Genomic DNA, 18467 nt, shown 5'->3' with positions numbered 1-18467 from the left:
AGGTTTACTGCAGTTTTATCATCAGTGGTGCTGGTGAAGATAACATAGTGTGCTTATCACTGATAACTGAGTGGGATTAAATATGTGTGTGTGTGTGTGTGTGTGTGTGTGTGTGTGTGTGTGTGTGTGTGTGTGTGTGTGTGTGTGTGTGTGTGTTCGCGCGCGCGAGCGCTTTCGCATTAAATTAAAATTCAATTCTCTGACAAGTGACATAAAAGCCATCAGGACTTCGTACGTCATCAATAACACATAAATGAATATTATTTATCTCGATTGTGCCAAAGTCATAGTCCAGGTAATCACTATAGAGGACGGAGTTGATGTATTTAGATCGACGTTCTCTAGCTGTTGGTCTATTGACCTTGAGTAAGGTCATGTGAGGGACGAAGTCAAAGTTATTGGTGACCGTGATGCCGTCGACGTGGCGTAGAGCCTCGTACAGCATGTCCACGATGGTAGTGAAGGAGGAAGGCACTTTTAGCTTGATGTACAGCACCCTGGCACCGAATGTCGACAATCCTTGAGCTCTGATCACACGTTCAGGATTCTCCTCACTTTCCGGTGTTGGTCCGAAGAGATCCTTGACTTTGTCCTGTAAACTCCGTAAGATGTTGATGGCATGAGTCATGGCCTCCGGAGTCTCCAGTTTGACCATAGCCAGAGTGACGTGCAGAAGTTCGCTGGGCATGGTGCAGCTGCGGAGGACAGGTTCCTCCTGCACAACGTGCTCCTGCACCTCCAGGGACGCTCGCCTTACTTCATCGTTGGTAATGCGAATACAGAAAAAGTGTGTGGCGCGGAGAATCTCTGGTTTCTCCCCAGTACAAACTCTAGATATTAATCCTGTCCCTGAAGTCGACTCTCCAGTCATTATAACAAGGTCATCATCAGAGTCGTCGTCAGGATCGAAAGTCAGAGTTTTTCTCTCAATTTCTGCATCAATTTCTTGAGTAATATGTTGAATAGTGATGGCGTTACCTGCACTCCCAAACACATGATCGAGCCGTTCATTTTTGTCCCAAACTTTGGTACCTTTGTACTTATAATACTGGATACGATGTTGTGGCACGGCCAGCTGATCCAGGTCCACCATCGACAAGTGTTCCCAGGAAAACGATGTGAAAGGCTTTTCCACAACGCCACTGAACCTGTCCAAGTATCCAACTGTGAAGTATTCCTTTCTTAGCTCTGGGTCCCACTGGATCCTCTTCCTCACGTCCCCGGCTGTCTTTAGGGAAGGTTTCTTTTGGTCTATCTCGTCTTCTGGAGGCGGTTTTCTGTGTGGTGTTCTATTTTGGTTCTTGGTATCCTTCAGGTTAGCGTCTGGTATTATAACGTTAAGAGGGTGCAAGTTGAAGCAATTATCGCCAAATCTACATTTTCCTTCTAAATAATACGAGCAGACGGTCTTCGTAACTGGTGTACAATGGTCTGTGGTGTCACTCTCCATGTTTGCAGGCCCATATGGCGTAAACGCCTCTCCAGAGTCGTCTAATGACATCCTGCTTGAGTGAACTGTAATTCCTGTGGATTCAGCACTCTCCAGGACGATCACAACCACACGCGAGGTGTGGTACGATGAGGAGTTGTCCTCGTACTGGTTGTGGCAAGTGATAACGCGCATACCTTTATACGGTCCAGTGTCGCTTGAGTTAACATTGTGCAATCCTCACTCATGCAACTACATGCAATGGCTCAAGGTGTTGGTCATGTTATTTCCATTTCTTTTTTTACGCAACAGATAACCTCTTTACGCAAAAGAATATTTAGGCATGAATGTTTAATATAATTTTAGTATTAATAATGTAAAAGTGTGAACAAAATCAATGCATTCTAAGAGAACGGCGAAAGAAAAAATGATAGTCATGGGAAACTTAACTATTATTTGAGTCATTATTGCACCACATTGTGAATTGTCTGTTAACATTCAAATTAATGCATTATTTTCATACGCCAAAGAACATTTACAAATTCTTAAAACAGAGCCATGTGGAAGCAGTCATGTAGGCTGCCAAATTAGCTTCGTAACAAAAACCACAATCTACACACATTTAACAGATTGCGTCATGTTACACACGCTCAATATATATATACACACAAATATGCTAAAATTTTAGCATATTTTATTTATTTATTTATATACAAGGAAGTACAAGGAGGTTGTGAGAGTACACATGTTGGCGACTGAGTACATTCTTGCAAAAATAGTCACAAAAGTATAGTTGGGTTCGAATGACAATCAGGACTCACGGATTCGAATATCAAGAGGTACAGAAATGGTTGGACACGTTTCCTTTCACCTAATGTCTCTGTCTACCTAGCAGTAAATAGGTACACAGGAGTTAGAGTGATGGTCAGTAGTTTGACCTTGTGGGTGACCCCTATATAAGCATAAAGTACATATATTCACAGGTTGCCTGTCCCGGACAACATGAATTAAAACCACCAACACAAGTTCAAGTTCAAGTTCAAGTATGTTTATTGAGATAAGCAATAAATACATCTCAAAGGGATAGAGTAGCTTAGGCTATTTCTACCCCCCTCTACTTCAAGTCCCTCAAGGGGCGCACAAATTCAGCGAGTACAAATAGACATATAACAGTACAAAAATCCCATTTAACATTGCATACAGCAAGTACAGCATATAATTGTTACATTCTTGGGGCAAAATTCTTGTAGCTCCTAAGTATACTGTCTATTATACCATTATCACACATCCAAACAATTTGATGTGGTACACTATTTATTTCCTTATTTCTATATTTTTCAATAAGGTGACACTCTAATACATAATGTTCTAAGGTGTGGGCGGCCGGCATACTACATAATTTACACTCCTTATCTTTTTCACTGACATCAACACCGTATTGCCAGATATATTTATATCCTAATCGTAATCTCATGTAAATTGAATCCTTCCACCAACACGCACAGCGTTTCGGGTAGGTCCTAAGCCTAAACAAAGAATTTGCAGTAAATTCAAAACTAGAAGAAGGAATAGTCAATAGTCAATAACAGATATATGTAATGATATAGGGACATAGAATTTGAATTCATATAATATGCCCGAAACGCTTTGCGTAATAGTGGCTTTAGGCATTGTATGTACTAGCTCTACCTATAAGTCAACCAATCTTTGTAAAAATTTATTGTATGTATGTACCTTACCTAAATAAACATTTTATTTTTTATTTTATATTAATAACTACATCAGAAAAGAGTGGCGATAACATACATTATACTAATGAAGTTACATTTGTAGTTAGTAAAATACTAGGTGATTACGTGATTAGTAAAATACTAGTTTAAGAGAAAACTAAGTACTACATAATATATATATAACCTACCTTACCCCCTAAAATGTCTACCCATGTCTTGCTATTTTCAAACAACACTGTTTGTTGACCAACTTGTATAACTGCTGATTTCCACCATGTTTTTTTTCTTTTCCCTTTCTCAACTCAATTTATACTTTGATCTCAATTAGTATTAAGTTTTAATCTAAGTTTTTTCCCACACCTTGCCCGGAACGCTGTGCGTATTAGTGGCTTAAGGCATTGTATGTACTTGCTCTTTCTATAAATCCAACATTATATTTGTAACTCATCTTGTATGTATGTACTTTTACCTGAATAAACATTTGATTTGATGTGTGGTGAGTTAGTAGCACAAAATAGTGTGTGAGTTGCACAAGGTGAGATACTAGGGAGATTAGGAACATAATTGTTCTAGTTCTGATTAGAGAATAGATTGGAAAATTAGTTAATGTCTGTCTGTCGGAGGCCAGACGATTGGGTCTAGCCTCGCCCAAATTTGCAGGGAGAATGGTCTGGGTTACGGAACAGACATAGGCTGGTCTAGTTAGGCCGAAGTTAAATGCTTTAGGGGTAGAAATTGCCTAAGCTACTCTATCCCTTTGAGATGTATTTCTTTCTTGTCTCAATAAACATACTTGAACTTGAACTTGAAGAAGAGAACAGCCATTTGAGAGAGACATACAGAGAGCCCAAGAGACCAAAGAGCAAGAGCTCAACCCCCCGCAAGCCCAAATAGGTGAGTATACAGTTATTTCAGGGCTTCTTGAAATGGGAAGAATGGGAGGGGGGTCAGAGGGGAGGACCGAGAGGGTCAAGATGTCGAAGGGAGAGAACAATAATACGAGAAACAGGAAGGTGAACCGCCATGCGACCTCAGATACAACAGACAACAGAACATTACTGGTCCCTACTACTAAAGTAGTCTACAGGAGCTGCTCCATGGCTCACAACATGGAGTAGAGGCTCCTGAAAAACATTATTTATATAAATGAGACCCCTACAATATTGAACCCTACCAGCCACAATATTGAACTAATAATATTTTAGGTACCTTGAAGGGAAAACTCTTAACGTGTATGGCACTTTTTATTTAAATTCATTTAAGTAGTTTATAGTAATTATTATTATTATTAAAACTTTATAAGTATGTATAACTAATTTATGAGAAGTTACTCATTATAACTTAGTTGACTTAATAATTATCACTTTCCTCCCCGGCGGACACAAGATTGTGTCCGCCGGGGATCACTTGAAAATCTGCAGGAGACATATTTTTATGTCTGACGAACAAATATTTCTATAAAACTCAATTCTTATCCGGTCGACTTGGGGATAGTATGAACATATTTGCCATTAAATTTACGTTTTCTCTAATAGCCACATAGCCTATTTGAGAGAACGGCATTGTCTTGTATTTTCGTGGTAAAACTATTGTATTGTTGACACGACGAGAGTAATCGACGAAGTTTCTTTATTGGTGCCGGTCTAACGCATTCTTGTGTGACATTTTATACATAAGTTCTTCTAGAACATTCTATTGCAAACACATTGGTATAAAAATAAAATACGTACATAGAAAATTAAGGTCAGAACAGTGAAAAGAGTATACACTTTTCAATACTGGTTTCACCAATGTGTGGTAACGGGTACCGCCCACTTTCCATACTCTTGCGGGTAGGCCGCGATCATGATTCTACATTTATATGCATATTTTCGTGTGGGGAATTTTATTGCAATCTCAGTGATACCAAATTTAATGCTATAGGACAAGTGTGGAGTTGACAAACCTGAAAAGAATGAAAACATCTCGTCGCTGTTTGGAGCTCATGGCTAGTGATCCACGTAGTTTCTTTATTTGGTGGTGGTTTAAATCACGGTTTGGTGACATTTTATACATATATTCTTCTAGAACATTATATTGCAAACACATTGGTACAAAAATGAAATATGTACATTAAAAATTAAGGTCAGCAGAGTGAAAAGAGTATACACTTTTCCGTGTTGCCGCTCGATAGCCTGAAAGGCTGATTCCACTTCAAGCAAGTTTTGGTCTTGTTTGTGGAGAGCGCTAAAGTGTTTTAGATCATTTTAGCACGGAAGTTAACTAAGTCACAGTACTAGTCTATCCTAGTTGCAATTGATTCATGAGTGATGCAGTTATTCAATTAAATTGAGTGTAATTCAATTATTCAAAATATATAAACATTTGTTTTATTCGGTCCATCCTTTATCAATTTTACATATTATAAGTAATTAAAATTAAATCACACTTATGAATACATAAGAATATAATAAACAAAATTCTTAATCAACATAAAAAGCAATACCTGTATCGTATTTTTATATATGTGGGAGCTGTACCTTTTGGTAGTCACGTGACTGTCGCCATAGCAACGCTGGGAGTGAGGGACGCTACCGCCCAGCTGACGCGCCTAACATCTAACCTGCCTGTACTGACCCTTTTAAACCTTCAAGGTGAGTCTGTTGTAGTTTATTGTCTATATGTTGACAATAAGAGGAGGACGGCAATTCGTTAAATATTGTCCAAATTCACCAGAAAATGTTTAATATAAATCCGTAGTTATTAAATAAGGATTGTTAAGTTGAGGCTTCTGCGTGCTGGGGGACTAAATATTGCTGAGAGCTGTGTTGTTAGTGTTAATGTTTTAAACTTAGGTGTAGACCCCCAGGTCCCTAATCTAACATATCAGGTAAGATGAAAGGGTACATTGTAGCAAGGTATTTATATCAACAAATAGCTATAATCTAACTTATAAATTATAAATCATATGAAATTGTTACGACGAATTAATACATTAAGATGCACTTCAATATTGGATAAATTAACCGTGTGCATTAACTTTGAGTCCGGCGGAGGCTTCCTCCCCTTACCGCCAAGTCCTAACATGACCAAAGATGACCCTCCAGTGTCCCACATGACCTGAGAAGACTTCCTCCAGCAGGACAATGTTGACCCGGCGAGAGGCGGTGATCGAGGAGCCGTTCAGAGCCCGGCGCTACCGGGACCACAGACGCAAGGTGGGTCTGGTGCCCATGCCGGGTATGTTAGGGACGGCAGGGGAGGGATGGCAGGGTAGGGACGGCAGGGGTAGGGACGGCAGGGGAGGGACGGCAGGGGAGGGACGGCAGGGGTAGGGACGGCAGGGTAGGGACGACCAGGACAACATGCTACCTTACGGGCTCACCATAGCCCGTGCTACATGGACATTTCCTTCTGAGTAGCTAAATCTAAAACAACAAACAACAACAGGTAGGGTAGGGATGATAGGGAGAGGGGATAGGGCCGGATGAAGTGTTTGCCAGGGTGCTTAAAGAATGCAAAGAGGAGCTTTGTGACCCACTGTCAACCATATTTAATAAATCAATAGAGTCAGGCAGAGTGCCAGAGTTTTGGAAAGTTGCTAATGTGATACCAGTTTTTAAGAAAGGAGATAGATCACTTGCGTCTAACTATCGACCAATTAGCCTAACGTCTATTGTGGGAAAGTTACTCGAATCTATAATAGCAAATAAAATTCGTCTTCATCTTGAAAAACATAAATTAATAATTGAGTCGCAACATGGTTTTATAAATGGCCGTTCATGTTTAACAAATTTGTTATCTTTTTATTCTAGCATTGTTGAGGCAGTTGATAGTGGTAAGGATTGCGATGTTGTATACCTTGACTTTAGCAAAGCTTTTGATACAGTGCCACATGAAAGACTGATTAAAAAGATAGAGTCTCATGGTATTGGGGGTGCTATATTAAGCTGGATTAGGGCATGGCTATACCAAAGGAAACAGAGAGTTAGTATAAATGGAATCAAGTCAGAGTGGGAAAATGTTGTAAGTGGAGTGCCTCAAGGCTCTGTCCTGGGACCTCTGTTGTTTATAATATATATAAATGATGCAGTATAACCACATATGAAAAATAGAAAATGCTTAACGCGTTTTCGGCTAATTCGCCTTTATCAGAGCAAAGTAGAATGATTCATTCTACTTTGCTCTGATAAAGGCGAATTAGCCGAAAACGCGTTAAGCATTTTCTATTTTTCATATGTGGTTATACTGCATACTTGGATCAGTGTTTTTGTGATCATTGTTGCATATAAATGATTTAGATTCAGGTTTGAGTAGCAACATTTGCAAATTTGCCGATGATACGAAAATCGGTAGGGAAATTAATTCGGAGGAGGACTCACTATCACTTCAAGTTGATCTAGATAGGGTTTTGAAATGGTCAAAGGATTGGCAGATGCAGTTTAATGCTGATAAATGTAAAGTTCTGAGGTTAGGTAATGATGATTGAGTTACAAGATACGAGCTAGATGGTGTTGTGATTGCGAAGTCGGATTGCGAAAGGGATCTGGGAGTTATGATTAGTAAGAATTTAAAACAAAAGGATCAATGCATAAATGTTCGTAATAAGGCAAATCGGACACTTGGATTTATTAATCGCAGCGTTAGTAACAAGACACCTGGTGTGGTTCTCAAGCTATATCTTGCTCTAGTTAGGCCCCATTTAGATTATGCAGTTCAGTTTTGGTCGCCATATTATAGAATGGATATAAATTCACTTGAACGTGTCCAGCGTAGGATGACTAAGTTAATTCCCCAAATTAGAAATCTTTCATATGAAGAAAGATTAACAAAGCTTAAGTTGCATTCACTGGAAAGGCGAAGAGTTAGGGGTGACATGATAGAGGTTTACAAGTGGATGAATGGACATAACCGGGGGGATATTAATAGGGTATTAAAAGTATCAACACAGGACAGAACACGAAACAATGGGTATAAATTGGATAAGTTTAGATTTAGGAAAGACTTGGGTAAATACTGGTTCAGTAACAGGGTTGTTGATTTGTGGAACCAATTGCCGCGTAACATTGTGGAGGTGGGGTCCCTCGATTGTTTCAAGCACGGGTTGGACAAGTATATGAGTGGGATTGGGTGGTTATAGAATAGGAGCTGCCTCGTATGGGCCAATAGGCCTTCTGCAGTTACCTTTGTTCTTATGTTCTTATGTTCTTAGGGAGACGAGAAACAGGGACAGACTCGGACACAGCCGGATACCCCTTGCTAGTAAAGAAATAATTTACACTTTAATATCAACTCTGGATGGCATGCAAGAACCCTTCATCACGACTTTCAATATTTCTCAATATTATGAAGAATTATCTATTATCTTCTATAAGTTCTTCTATAAGAACTATTATCTTCTGAGAGAAAGAGATAGGGAGAGAGAGAATTATAGGTCTGACTGGAAAGTCGTTTATATAGTTTTAGAAGACCATAAAGCCAACTGGGTTTAGATCCGGTTGCATAAAGGTCATTATAAACTTTATCACCTGTATGACTTTCAAGAGGTCAAAGAAACCTATATAATTTGTCTTCAAGCCTTATAAATAACTTTACATGACTGACGTGTAATAAGTATGGCTGTGAGGGTTTGAAGTGTAAGCCAGCGGACGGGCTGTTGTTGTTAAAGATTTAGCTACTCGGAACAAGTTCCAAGTAGCACGGGCTATGGTGAGCCCGTAGTGAACTTACCTAGCACAGGAGCGGTGCTGGGGGACGGGCGCCAGTACCTACATATATAACACATCTCTACTGCAGGTGAGGGGCGCCTTGCCAAGGATCGACGCCGGGCCGCCGAGGGAGTACCCCCACCTGGTCCTCAAGCTGAAGAAGCTGCGGCTCGAGCTAGACCGTCAGGGCAAGATCTGTCAGGACAACATCAAGCTCGTCCACCGCATGGCCATCATCATGAGGACAAAGAGACTGGACAACATCAATATGGCTCCCAGAGGGTAAGCTAAGGTGTGAGGCACGCACATATGATGGGGGTGTGAGGCTCACATGGGTCGAGGACCACATGTAGTGGGCAAAGGCTTGGCTTGGTAATCTGTCGGGGGTTCCAGGACTGACTGCTCGGAGAAAGAACAAGCTGGAGGCACTCAGGCTGCGTGAAGCTTTCACGAGAAGGGTTGGTATAGGTTGGTAGGAGAGAGAAGGTTAGTAGGTATGTTAATGGTAGACGCACCACCCACACGTCCGGAGGCTAACCATAGCCCGGGCTACTTGCCCCGCTCCTGTGCCAGGTAAGTTACGGGCTCGCCATAGCCCGTGCTACTTGGAACTTGTTCCGAGTAGCTGAATCTATAACAACAACCACCCACACGTCTGTCTAGTGGTCGATTGTATTCACCTAGTTGTGCTTGTGGGGGTTGAGCTCTGCTCTTTCGGCCCGCCTCTCAACTGTCAATCACTCAACTGTTACTAACTACTAAGTAATTTTTTTCACACACACCGCCAGGAAGCAGCCCATAACAGTTGTCTAACTCCCAGGTACCTATTTACTGCTAGGTAACAGAGGGCATCAGGGTGAAAGAAACTCTGCCCATCTGTTTCCGCCGGCGCCGAGATCAAACCCGGACCCTAGGATTACGAATCCTTAGCGCTGTCCACTCAGCCACAGGCCCCTAACTACTTAAATAGAACTACTGTTATAGTTCCCAGGTGTCTGTTTAGTGTTAGACTGTTGCAACACCCACACCTTTGTTGACAGACCATTCGAGCCTCGACCTCGGACGTCAACCCGACGGAGCGCAGTAACTGGAGTCCCCGTGGAGGAGGACAGATGGGCCCAGGGCGGGTCTTTCCTGGAGCAGGTCACCTCAGAAGTGGAGCGCCACCTCAAACCTTCCCCGCCCGGCAAGCTCATCCAGGTGTGTACAATGCCCCTCATTACAATTACTCATCCGGATCATGTACAGTGCCCTTCATTACATCAAGTTCACACAGGTGGATACAGTGCCCTTCATTACTATATCAGTTAAACCAGGGGAGTACAGTGTTCCTCATTACAACAGGAAGTTCATCCACAATTGTGCATTGTCCCTCATCATATTAGCGACCAAGATGATTCCAAAATGCAACCTTTGTGCCTGTATATTGTAATTGTTATTGTAATGGCTGATGGAGCTACTGTTCCACGATGAAATTCACTTGTGGGACAAGCCTATAATACTTTGTAACATGTTCTCAGCACCGAGCCCCGGCTGGTCTGTGTAGGGTGCCCCGGGTAGGGCCTCCGCCATCACCCAGGACCCCTGCCCGTCGGAGTCATCTTGTGCCCACCATCACCCTACCCCTAACCAGCCCCAGGTAGTGTAATGCCTATTCAAATTTTTATAAACTAGCTGTGGCACAGCACAGCCTAGCATCATTTTCAGTTGAGCGTTTACCATTGTATGATATATTAGACACATTGGATGACACAATAGAGCATACATGTCCTAATTATGACACTATAAAACATGGAGCATTTCGTGTCTTGAATTAATAATAATAATAATTTATTCAGGTAAAAGTACATGCATACAAAATGAGTTACAAACAGAATGTTGGATTTCTAGATAGAGGTGATAGAGGTAGTTTATTCTTTGCCTAAAGCCACGCAGACGCACAGCGTTTCGGGCAAGATGTAGGGAAAACTTAAAAAACTAATTGAGATCAAAAGCATGAATTGAACTTTGAAACAAATAACAGTAATTACATGTTGAATGGAACAGAAATTGCAACAGAAGTAATTTTAACTAAATAAACAGACGTAGTACAATTTTCTTTAAGATTAAGTTGAGTGTAACATCTCACCCCGTCGGCAGGTCACGCAGGAGCCCGTCGCCCACCACTGCCTCAGAGAGGTCCTCGGCCAGATGTCGTCGCGGCCGAGAGACGACCAGACTGTTGCCCATGACCGGCACCGCCCGTCGCCCCAGCATCACCGCCTCTCTTCCCTCCCCACACGACGACAACTCCAGCTCGGCCGCTGACGAGGGCGACTTCGAGGAAAATGAAGAAAGCGAACACGCAGAGGACAGTCAAGAAGCCGACGAGCAGACTGAAAATACGGAAGAGGAGAACGAAGAAGCAGATGACAAAACAGACGAAGAAAATGAGAGCTCATCAAAGGATGATTATCACAATAACAGTGAGAGTGAAGGCAAAACAGGTAGTGTTAAGGAGGAAACTGATAGTGACGACCGAGTCTCCGCCATCCTCCTGCACCATCACCCGAACATCACCATCGACGAGCCTAGTGATGACGAGTTTTATACTTAGGCGTCAAGCTCAACTGTCTTATGGTATATCAGGTATAGCTTTCACCCAAATGCCGAACCATTCTCTTCTACTTGTTGGTGAAACACACGGGAGACATTTCCCGTCACGCAGGGTGCAGTCGCACCTCCATAGATCTCCAGTATCAGCTCTTGATACTAGTAATGGCTCAAAAGGGCCGCCACTTACGGGCTATTCATGCCCGTGCCACCTTTTAGGTGGCTTAATCTTTATCAATCTGGTGAAACAACCGATGACGGAATATGTATTGTTGGCCCATTAGTGATGTACACGTTTTACGAAGCAAAATAACTTTTTCCTTTAACATTTATTATAATTTTTATTTATTTATTATGCATCCTATACCCATCTGGGGGGCGATGGTGGAAAGGGTAAGAGGCACATAATGGGTTCAGGAACTCGACCCCATAGTTTGTTTAGCTAAGCAATTGATGGCAACGAATTACACTCATAATATGATCGGACATTTGTCATATTTTTAGAGTATCTCTCTCGTAATATACATACTATTACGTACTGACTATGAGGGCTGTCAATGGTCTGCTGCGGTCAGAAGGTTTGGGACTCCCACCACAATGTTACTGTATTACAATGTTAATTTACCAAGGGTAGCACTTTCACCAATGTAATTCCTCATTTTTACTTACCCTCTGGAAGTTACACATTATTAAATGTAGTAGGCATCCATCAGTCTCGGGAGACTACGGACATGCGCACTGGCGTCGGCCTCTGGTCTGGAGTGACCTCACCAGGGCGCAAAGCCAGGGTAGGTTGATTCGCAGAAGCTGTTACCCAGGCAGCAGGTCCCCCCCCCCCCTCTCCACGGCGCTGAAAGTCTCCAATGGAAAGGCTTACATACAAATGTAACAAGGGTACATTATTAAATGTACCCTTGTTACATTACCAAGTTTAATATACTGTACAAGGGTAATCTCACGATGATAAACTGCCATTTTAATTCAACAAGTTACAGTGCATTGTCAACTTACAACGTTAATGTTATCGAGTCATTTTACCCAGGGTACCTGTGTTAATTATTATACATTTAAATTTATATAATTTTTAATTGAATTTACTAATAAACATTTTTCGTCATAGTGTGTTTGAATCAACGAGATGAAAATTGGGGTGTAATTAGGTCTTGATATCATTATTCGTATAAATTATATAACCTGAAAAAACAAATGTAAGTGCAAACCACTTTTTAACTAGTTTAGTTTATTTATTATGCACCTCATACCCATCCAAAGGGTTACAGAGGCACATAATGGGCTCAGGGACTGAACTGCAACATTCATTTAGCCAAGTTACAAAATTCAAGGCACATCGTCACACAAACAATACTTGAAAAAACGTTGTGGGGCGTCGATGACTGAGAGCGTCATGCGTCACGTCTCGGAGTTTGCCTTGATAGCCTAATGCCGACACGTAAAATTATCATGTTAAATCGTTTACATTAAAGGTTAATAAACTCTTTAACACAAAAGTATAGCATCTCCCTTTTTCACTTATCTACATTTATTAATTTTATTCACCGTTCTACGCTATTTGCCTTTTGATAGGTGTGAATTATATAAACCGGTGGAATGTTTTGTAAAAGAAAAATCATAATCTAACCCAAGACAACAAGCACGGTGTTGTCATTTTGCACTCGCCAAGAAACCGAAGGGTAAAAGAATACTTTTCCTCGACTGTACCATTCTTGTAAATTAATTCATAGTAATTAGCCTTCGCTGGAAATTAGCCAAACAGTCGCTGCCCAATAAACTCGCCACTCCTGGCAAATTTAAATTTTTTTATAGTAATGAATGAGAACAAAGTAGAGCTTTAAGGTGACTCGAACCCATGACTAGTAGACTGGAAGATGCAACCTTTACCACTGGACCACCAAGACCTACAGATGAGGGTTGTATAGTGGTAAGGGATGCAGCTGGCAGTCTGCTAGCCGTGGGGTAAAGTCAACTAACACATCCAGTTTATTTTATCATCGACACAAATAATAATTCAGTGTGTCTGGGAACAGGAAGCCTGAGTGTATTCATACACGATAGACTTACATCATGTCTATTCATACCATTCTGCTAGGCAGAATGGCAATATCTCCCTGGCATTAACCAGAGCCTCGCTGATAAAGAAATTTTGTTTATTATTCTCAACATTATTATGTTCACGGGGAACAGTCAACTGTGGGTCATGCGTATATAGTATTTGGATTTTAAAACATAACGCTAAATTTAATTTTTATTAAGCATAGGTATACACAGCAATGTGTTGCTACCCTATTCTATATGAAGGATTACGAAGAGTATATTAAAAAACTAAGTTCATCTAATATCCCCATCTCGCAGGATGGTTAGTCATACATGGAATTAGGAGATCATGAAATCCGAGACTAATCTATTAGCCTGCACTAGCATATCTGTGTAGAGCACAAGAATATCTTCCAATATTCGTGAGCATATGAATTACAGAGCTCAAAGTACCTCATTCCATTAAGTCTAAAATTATTGATAACAAGGTAATTAGATATAATGTGGGAGAGTATGTCCTAGCTCTTATTCACGAAGTTTACAATTGGAATGTTTACCATTAAGGGGTTCATTACCTACAACCACCTGCTATAGATATCGATATCCCAGCCTAATTCTGCAATTACAATGTGACCTGTCTAGTGGATGTTTTATGTTGTACGTACATACAGTTCTTGGTTCTAAACATTTAACCTTTTATACCCATGCTTTCTGGCCTTTGTCAATGAATGTTCTGCCATCCCTGATAACCTTCAATGCAAGTTATCGCGATATTTTGATGTAGAATATAAATCGGATTATTAATAATAAATACATATATAAATTAATTATATATATAATTAATTTATATATATGTATATATTTATTATTAATAATCCAATTTATATTCTACATCAAAATAGTGATAACTTGCATTGAAGGTTAATATAATATATATAAATATAATATATTATGCGACACAACTTAAATGGTCCAAGTTATATACATCAGAAAAAAACTCCTCATAAAGGGTTCAAACTCAGACAGTGTGGCACTCCATGCACCTTCACATATCTAGTACCTTACCAAATACACCACACTGACTTCAGTATATATAATATACATGTATATTATATATAATATATACTGTATGTCTATCATTATCATAAACTAGCCACAGCATAGTGGATTTATACTATCTAGATGTGAAGTAATCATCTTTTTCTCGTACATAACTCATAACATAAATCAACAAACATTTTTATAGGTAGCAATGGCTTTTATCATGTAATACACTAACACACACTATTATAACGTAGTAATGATGTTTATAAATTGTACACTAATGAACACTGTATTATGAAAATTTACCTTGATCACACACGCATACTAATGCACTCTGTATTGTAATGTGGTACACTAACACGATATCATTAAGTAGTATGATTTTAATCACTTGCATACACTTTTGAACACTGTATTATAACGTAGTGAAACGACTTTCAATGGCTTTTTTATTCCATGATTCTACCTCTTCTCTATTTGGTGTTGGTTTGATTGAATGCAAACAATGGGATATCACTGTCACTGAAGGATTGTAGACTAGTAGTTGTTCTGTTGTTGATATCGAGATATGAAGCCCGATCAAGAGATACTCTAACATGAACCAATACTGGGAGTTCCATGGCTTGAACTTTAATGACCAATGTGTGATTACAGTACCTGGAGGTGCTGTATTTGTTGTTGCAGGACCGGGATATCCTACAGTCGATTCGACGTTGCATGACCAGAAGGCTCTGTGGCTGGTGTTTAATAACCAGTAGATGTATGTCATGAACTGTCTTGAGCAGGAGGTGCTGAGGTTGATGTTTCATGTTCAAGTAACTCCTCTGGTACAATTATTGTTGGCAAGCCATTTGCCGATAAAAGACTATTGAATGTTTGCACATACAGGCGAATATTAGACCCTGCTATTCTTTTAGCATAGTTGCTTATGTCATTCACTGTGTGATAGGTTGCTGCTATGCTGAAAGCATTTTGGTATGTGTCATTCACTGTGGGACAGGATGCAGCAGGTGGTGACACTGGCTGTGCTTCTTGTTGTTGACGTGATTGTGGAGAACCTCTCGAGGCTGCCGGCTGTTGTGCGCCAGCACCGAGCGTAGGATCACTATTACTTGACACAGCAGGGTTCACAGCTGACTGAATATTAAATGTGGTTGACGACTGGGATGTCGGTCGAGTTTGGGATGAGGCTTGCCTAGCCTCTGTCAATTTTTTAATTTCCACTTTTCTAAATGGACATTCAGTTGAAATTGCAGTATGTTCTCCTTCACACAGGATGCACTTTAATTGGGTTGACTCACATTCCCGGAAGTTGTGGTCTAAAGAACAGATACTACACTTGCCTACCTGCAGGGTGCAGCTTTTAGTATAATGTTCGTAACTAAAACACTTGTAACACTGTCTTATTCGGAAATTTCTCTCTTTCCGAATTTGATTTGGTGGTACGAGGAGGCCTCGGCACTTGAACCCATGTATTTCTGCATATGTAGCATCATCAGGAGAGTTAAATGTTAATTTTAGCGTGTGTTTCTGGTTGAACTCCGGCGTACTCTGGGGAAACTCTTTCCAAATAATCTTTGCCGAAACGGCAGTCAAGAAAGGGTTTAAGTCGTTGACACTTTTAACAATTTCAGTGGTAGAACTCTCGGTAATTAAAGTACTGATACGCCTCACGAAAATGGTCCTCTCAGCCTGGTCGCATCGAAGAGGTTGCAGTAGGAGGCCAGCTGCTCGTAGTGCGGCCACATTATCAGGGGTGAAGAGCTTCTGTTGTGCCTCTTGACTGGTGAAGAGCAGTTCAACACCGCTGTCGCCATCTTCCACAATGTCGACGGGTGCTACGCCAGTGACGCCACAGATAATATCCAACACTGCACGTATAGTGAACTGGTGGGCCTCCCGGAAGCGCACTTGAACTTTATAACTCATGGTACCGTGTAGCTGGGTACCAGGAGCGAAAGAAAAACCAGAGGAATGTACGTGGTGCAGTCACAAGGACAGCGAGGGCTGGACTCTCACACTGGTCACACTCACAGCAACTTGAACTTGTCCCGCCGGTGTAAACACACGTCCGAATCCCCACAAACATGTTCGAACGCACAAAACACTTGACTGTGGCCAGTTTTTGGGTAAACTACTATATTACATTTATTATGTGATAATAAACATTTATACTTGTATAAAATAATATGTAGGTCTTAAAACTAAACGCTATACGTGTCAGTGTTGCCAGATTGAGCTAAAGGTAGCGAATTGGGCTACATTCAACACTTTCTACTACCCAAAATCACTTACGTCCTCTAATTACTCAACACAAAGCTGCCATTAGGACAATATCCAACTCTGGCCCCAGACATCACTCGGTACCCCTACTCAAATCTCTGAATATGTTAGACATTAAGTCACTGCACATTCTCTCATGTGTATTATACATATATAAAACGCTAAACTATAATGCCAATCCTGATCTCAAAAGCTTCATAGAAGGATGTAACAGAACCCATGAGCACCACACCAGAAATAAATACAGTTTTGATATTCCTAGAGTACGACTTAATCAAACAAGAAATGCTCTACAAATCAAGGGGCCCAGAATGTGGAATGACCTTCCCAACCATGTTAAAGACTGTACCTCTCTCAACCAGTTTAAGTTAAAAACGAAGCTATACCTAATAAATTCCCTGTAACCTACCTTACCCTTCTATTGTCAACCAATGTCTGTTTTTTTTTTAAAGAGCGCTGTTTGTCGACATAACTGTATTTGTGCTGCTTTTTCATCTATGTTTTCATTCTACTCATTATGCTCAATTAGTATTAAGCTTGTCATTTAAGTTTATCATGCCCGAAACGCTTTGCGTAATAGTGGCTTTAGGCATTGTATGTACTAGCTCTACCTATAAGTCAACCAATCTTTGTACAAATTTATTGTATGTATGTACCTTACCTAAATAAACATTTTATTTTATTTTTTTTATTTTTTTTTTCAGGCTCCTGGCGTACAGGGAAAAAGTTAGCACAATGTGCTCTCAGCGTTTCGGGCCATCCAGCGGAAACGCTGAAAAGTGTATACTCTTTTCACTGTCCTGATCTTAATTTTTGATGTACACATTTTATTTTTTTACCAATGTGTTCGCAATAGAATGTTCTAGAAGAACATATGTATAAAATGACACCAAACTGTGATTTAAGCCACTACCAATAAAGAAACTACGTAGATCACTAGCCATGAGCTCCAAACAGCGACGAGATGTTTCCATTCTTTTCAGGGTTGTCAACTCCCCACTTGTCCTACAGCGTTAAATTTGGTATCTTTGAGATCGCAATAAAATTCCCTACACGAATATATGCATATAATTGAAGAATGATGATCGCGGCTTACCCGCAAGAGTGTGGGAAGTGGGCGAAGTGTTATCTGTTACTGCACATCGGTGATATACAATAGTTTTACCACGAAGATACAAGACAATGCCGTTCTCTCAAATAGGTTATGTGGCTACTAATGAAAACGTACTTTTTATGGTAAACATGTTCATACTATCCCTAAGTCGATCGGATAAGAATTGAGTTTTATAGAAATATTTGTTCGTCAGACATAAAAAAATATCCAACAATAACATACGGGCGGCTTCAAGTGACCGCCGACGGACTCGCTCTTGTGTCCACGGGGGGATAATTATATTAATAATTAATTAATGGCGATCCTAAAGTTGTAAGATAACGTTCAATTTTTTTTTATTTATATATACAAGTTCTTACATTCTTGTAATGTATATTATTAATAGGTACATTGTAGCAAAATTTGTATTCAACTTGGAGGGCTTGAAAAATTGCAGAAGGAAGCCTTGAGGATAATCCTTGGGTGCCCTCGCACCACAAAGATACTTAATATGAGGAAGGAACTTAATATTCAACTTAACTATGATGTAAGTTGCA

At 40.4% G+C, this 18467-nt stretch overlaps 2 protein-coding genes across 3 annotated transcripts; one reads left to right on the top strand and one right to left on the bottom strand.

Annotated features, from left to right (window-relative positions):
• Positions 1-83: 83 nt before the first annotated feature.
• LOC138356376 (leukocyte receptor cluster member 9-like) lies at positions 84-1639 on the bottom strand. Its single transcript, XM_069312386.1, has one exon. It carries the CDS (start codon positions 1622-1624, stop codon positions 185-187), a length of 1440 nt encoding a protein of 479 aa, XP_069168487.1. The 5' UTR covers positions 1625-1639; the 3' UTR covers positions 84-184.
• Positions 1640-5370: 3731 nt separating this feature from the next.
• LOC138356378 (uncharacterized) lies at positions 5371-12555 on the top strand. Of its 2 annotated transcripts, none has more exons than XM_069312393.1 (6): positions 5371-5792; positions 6281-6356; positions 8935-9128; positions 9887-10046; positions 10367-10485; positions 10986-12555. In XM_069312393.1, the coding sequence occupies exons 2-6, from the start codon at positions 6285-6287 to the stop codon at positions 11440-11442; spliced, it is 1002 nt and encodes a 333-aa protein (XP_069168494.1). In that variant the 5' UTR covers positions 5371-5792; positions 6281-6284; the 3' UTR covers positions 11443-12555. The 2 variants fall into 2 exon arrangements, with proteins under 2 accessions (XP_069168494.1, XP_069168493.1); XM_069312392.1 differs by having other exon boundaries at positions 6278-6356.
• Positions 12556-18467: the final 5912 nt, after the last annotated feature.

This window comes from Procambarus clarkii, chromosome 72 (genome assembly GCF_040958095.1).
Source record: "Procambarus clarkii isolate CNS0578487 chromosome 72, FALCON_Pclarkii_2.0, whole genome shotgun sequence".
NCBI lineage: Eukaryota > Metazoa > Arthropoda > Malacostraca > Decapoda > Cambaridae > Procambarus > Procambarus clarkii.
Note: the sequence above shows the minus strand (reverse complement) of the source record. Positions and strands in the feature narration are given on the sequence as shown.

Coding starts and splice junctions, on each gene's coding strand:
- LOC138356376 (XM_069312386.1), bottom strand. CDS start 1,624: ATGCGCGTTATCACTTGCCACAACCAGTACGAGGACAACTCCTCATCG.
- LOC138356378 (XM_069312393.1), top strand. CDS start 6,285: ATGTTGACCCGGCGAGAGGCGGTGATCGAGGAGCCGTTCAGAGCCCGG. Junction 9,129..9,886: donor ATCAATATGGCTCCCAGAGG/GTAAGCTAAGGT, acceptor CTTTGTTGACAG/ACCATTCGAGCCTCGACCTC. Junction 10,047..10,366: donor CGCCCGGCAAGCTCATCCAG/GTGTGTACAATG, acceptor ACATGTTCTCAG/CACCGAGCCCCGGCTGGTCT.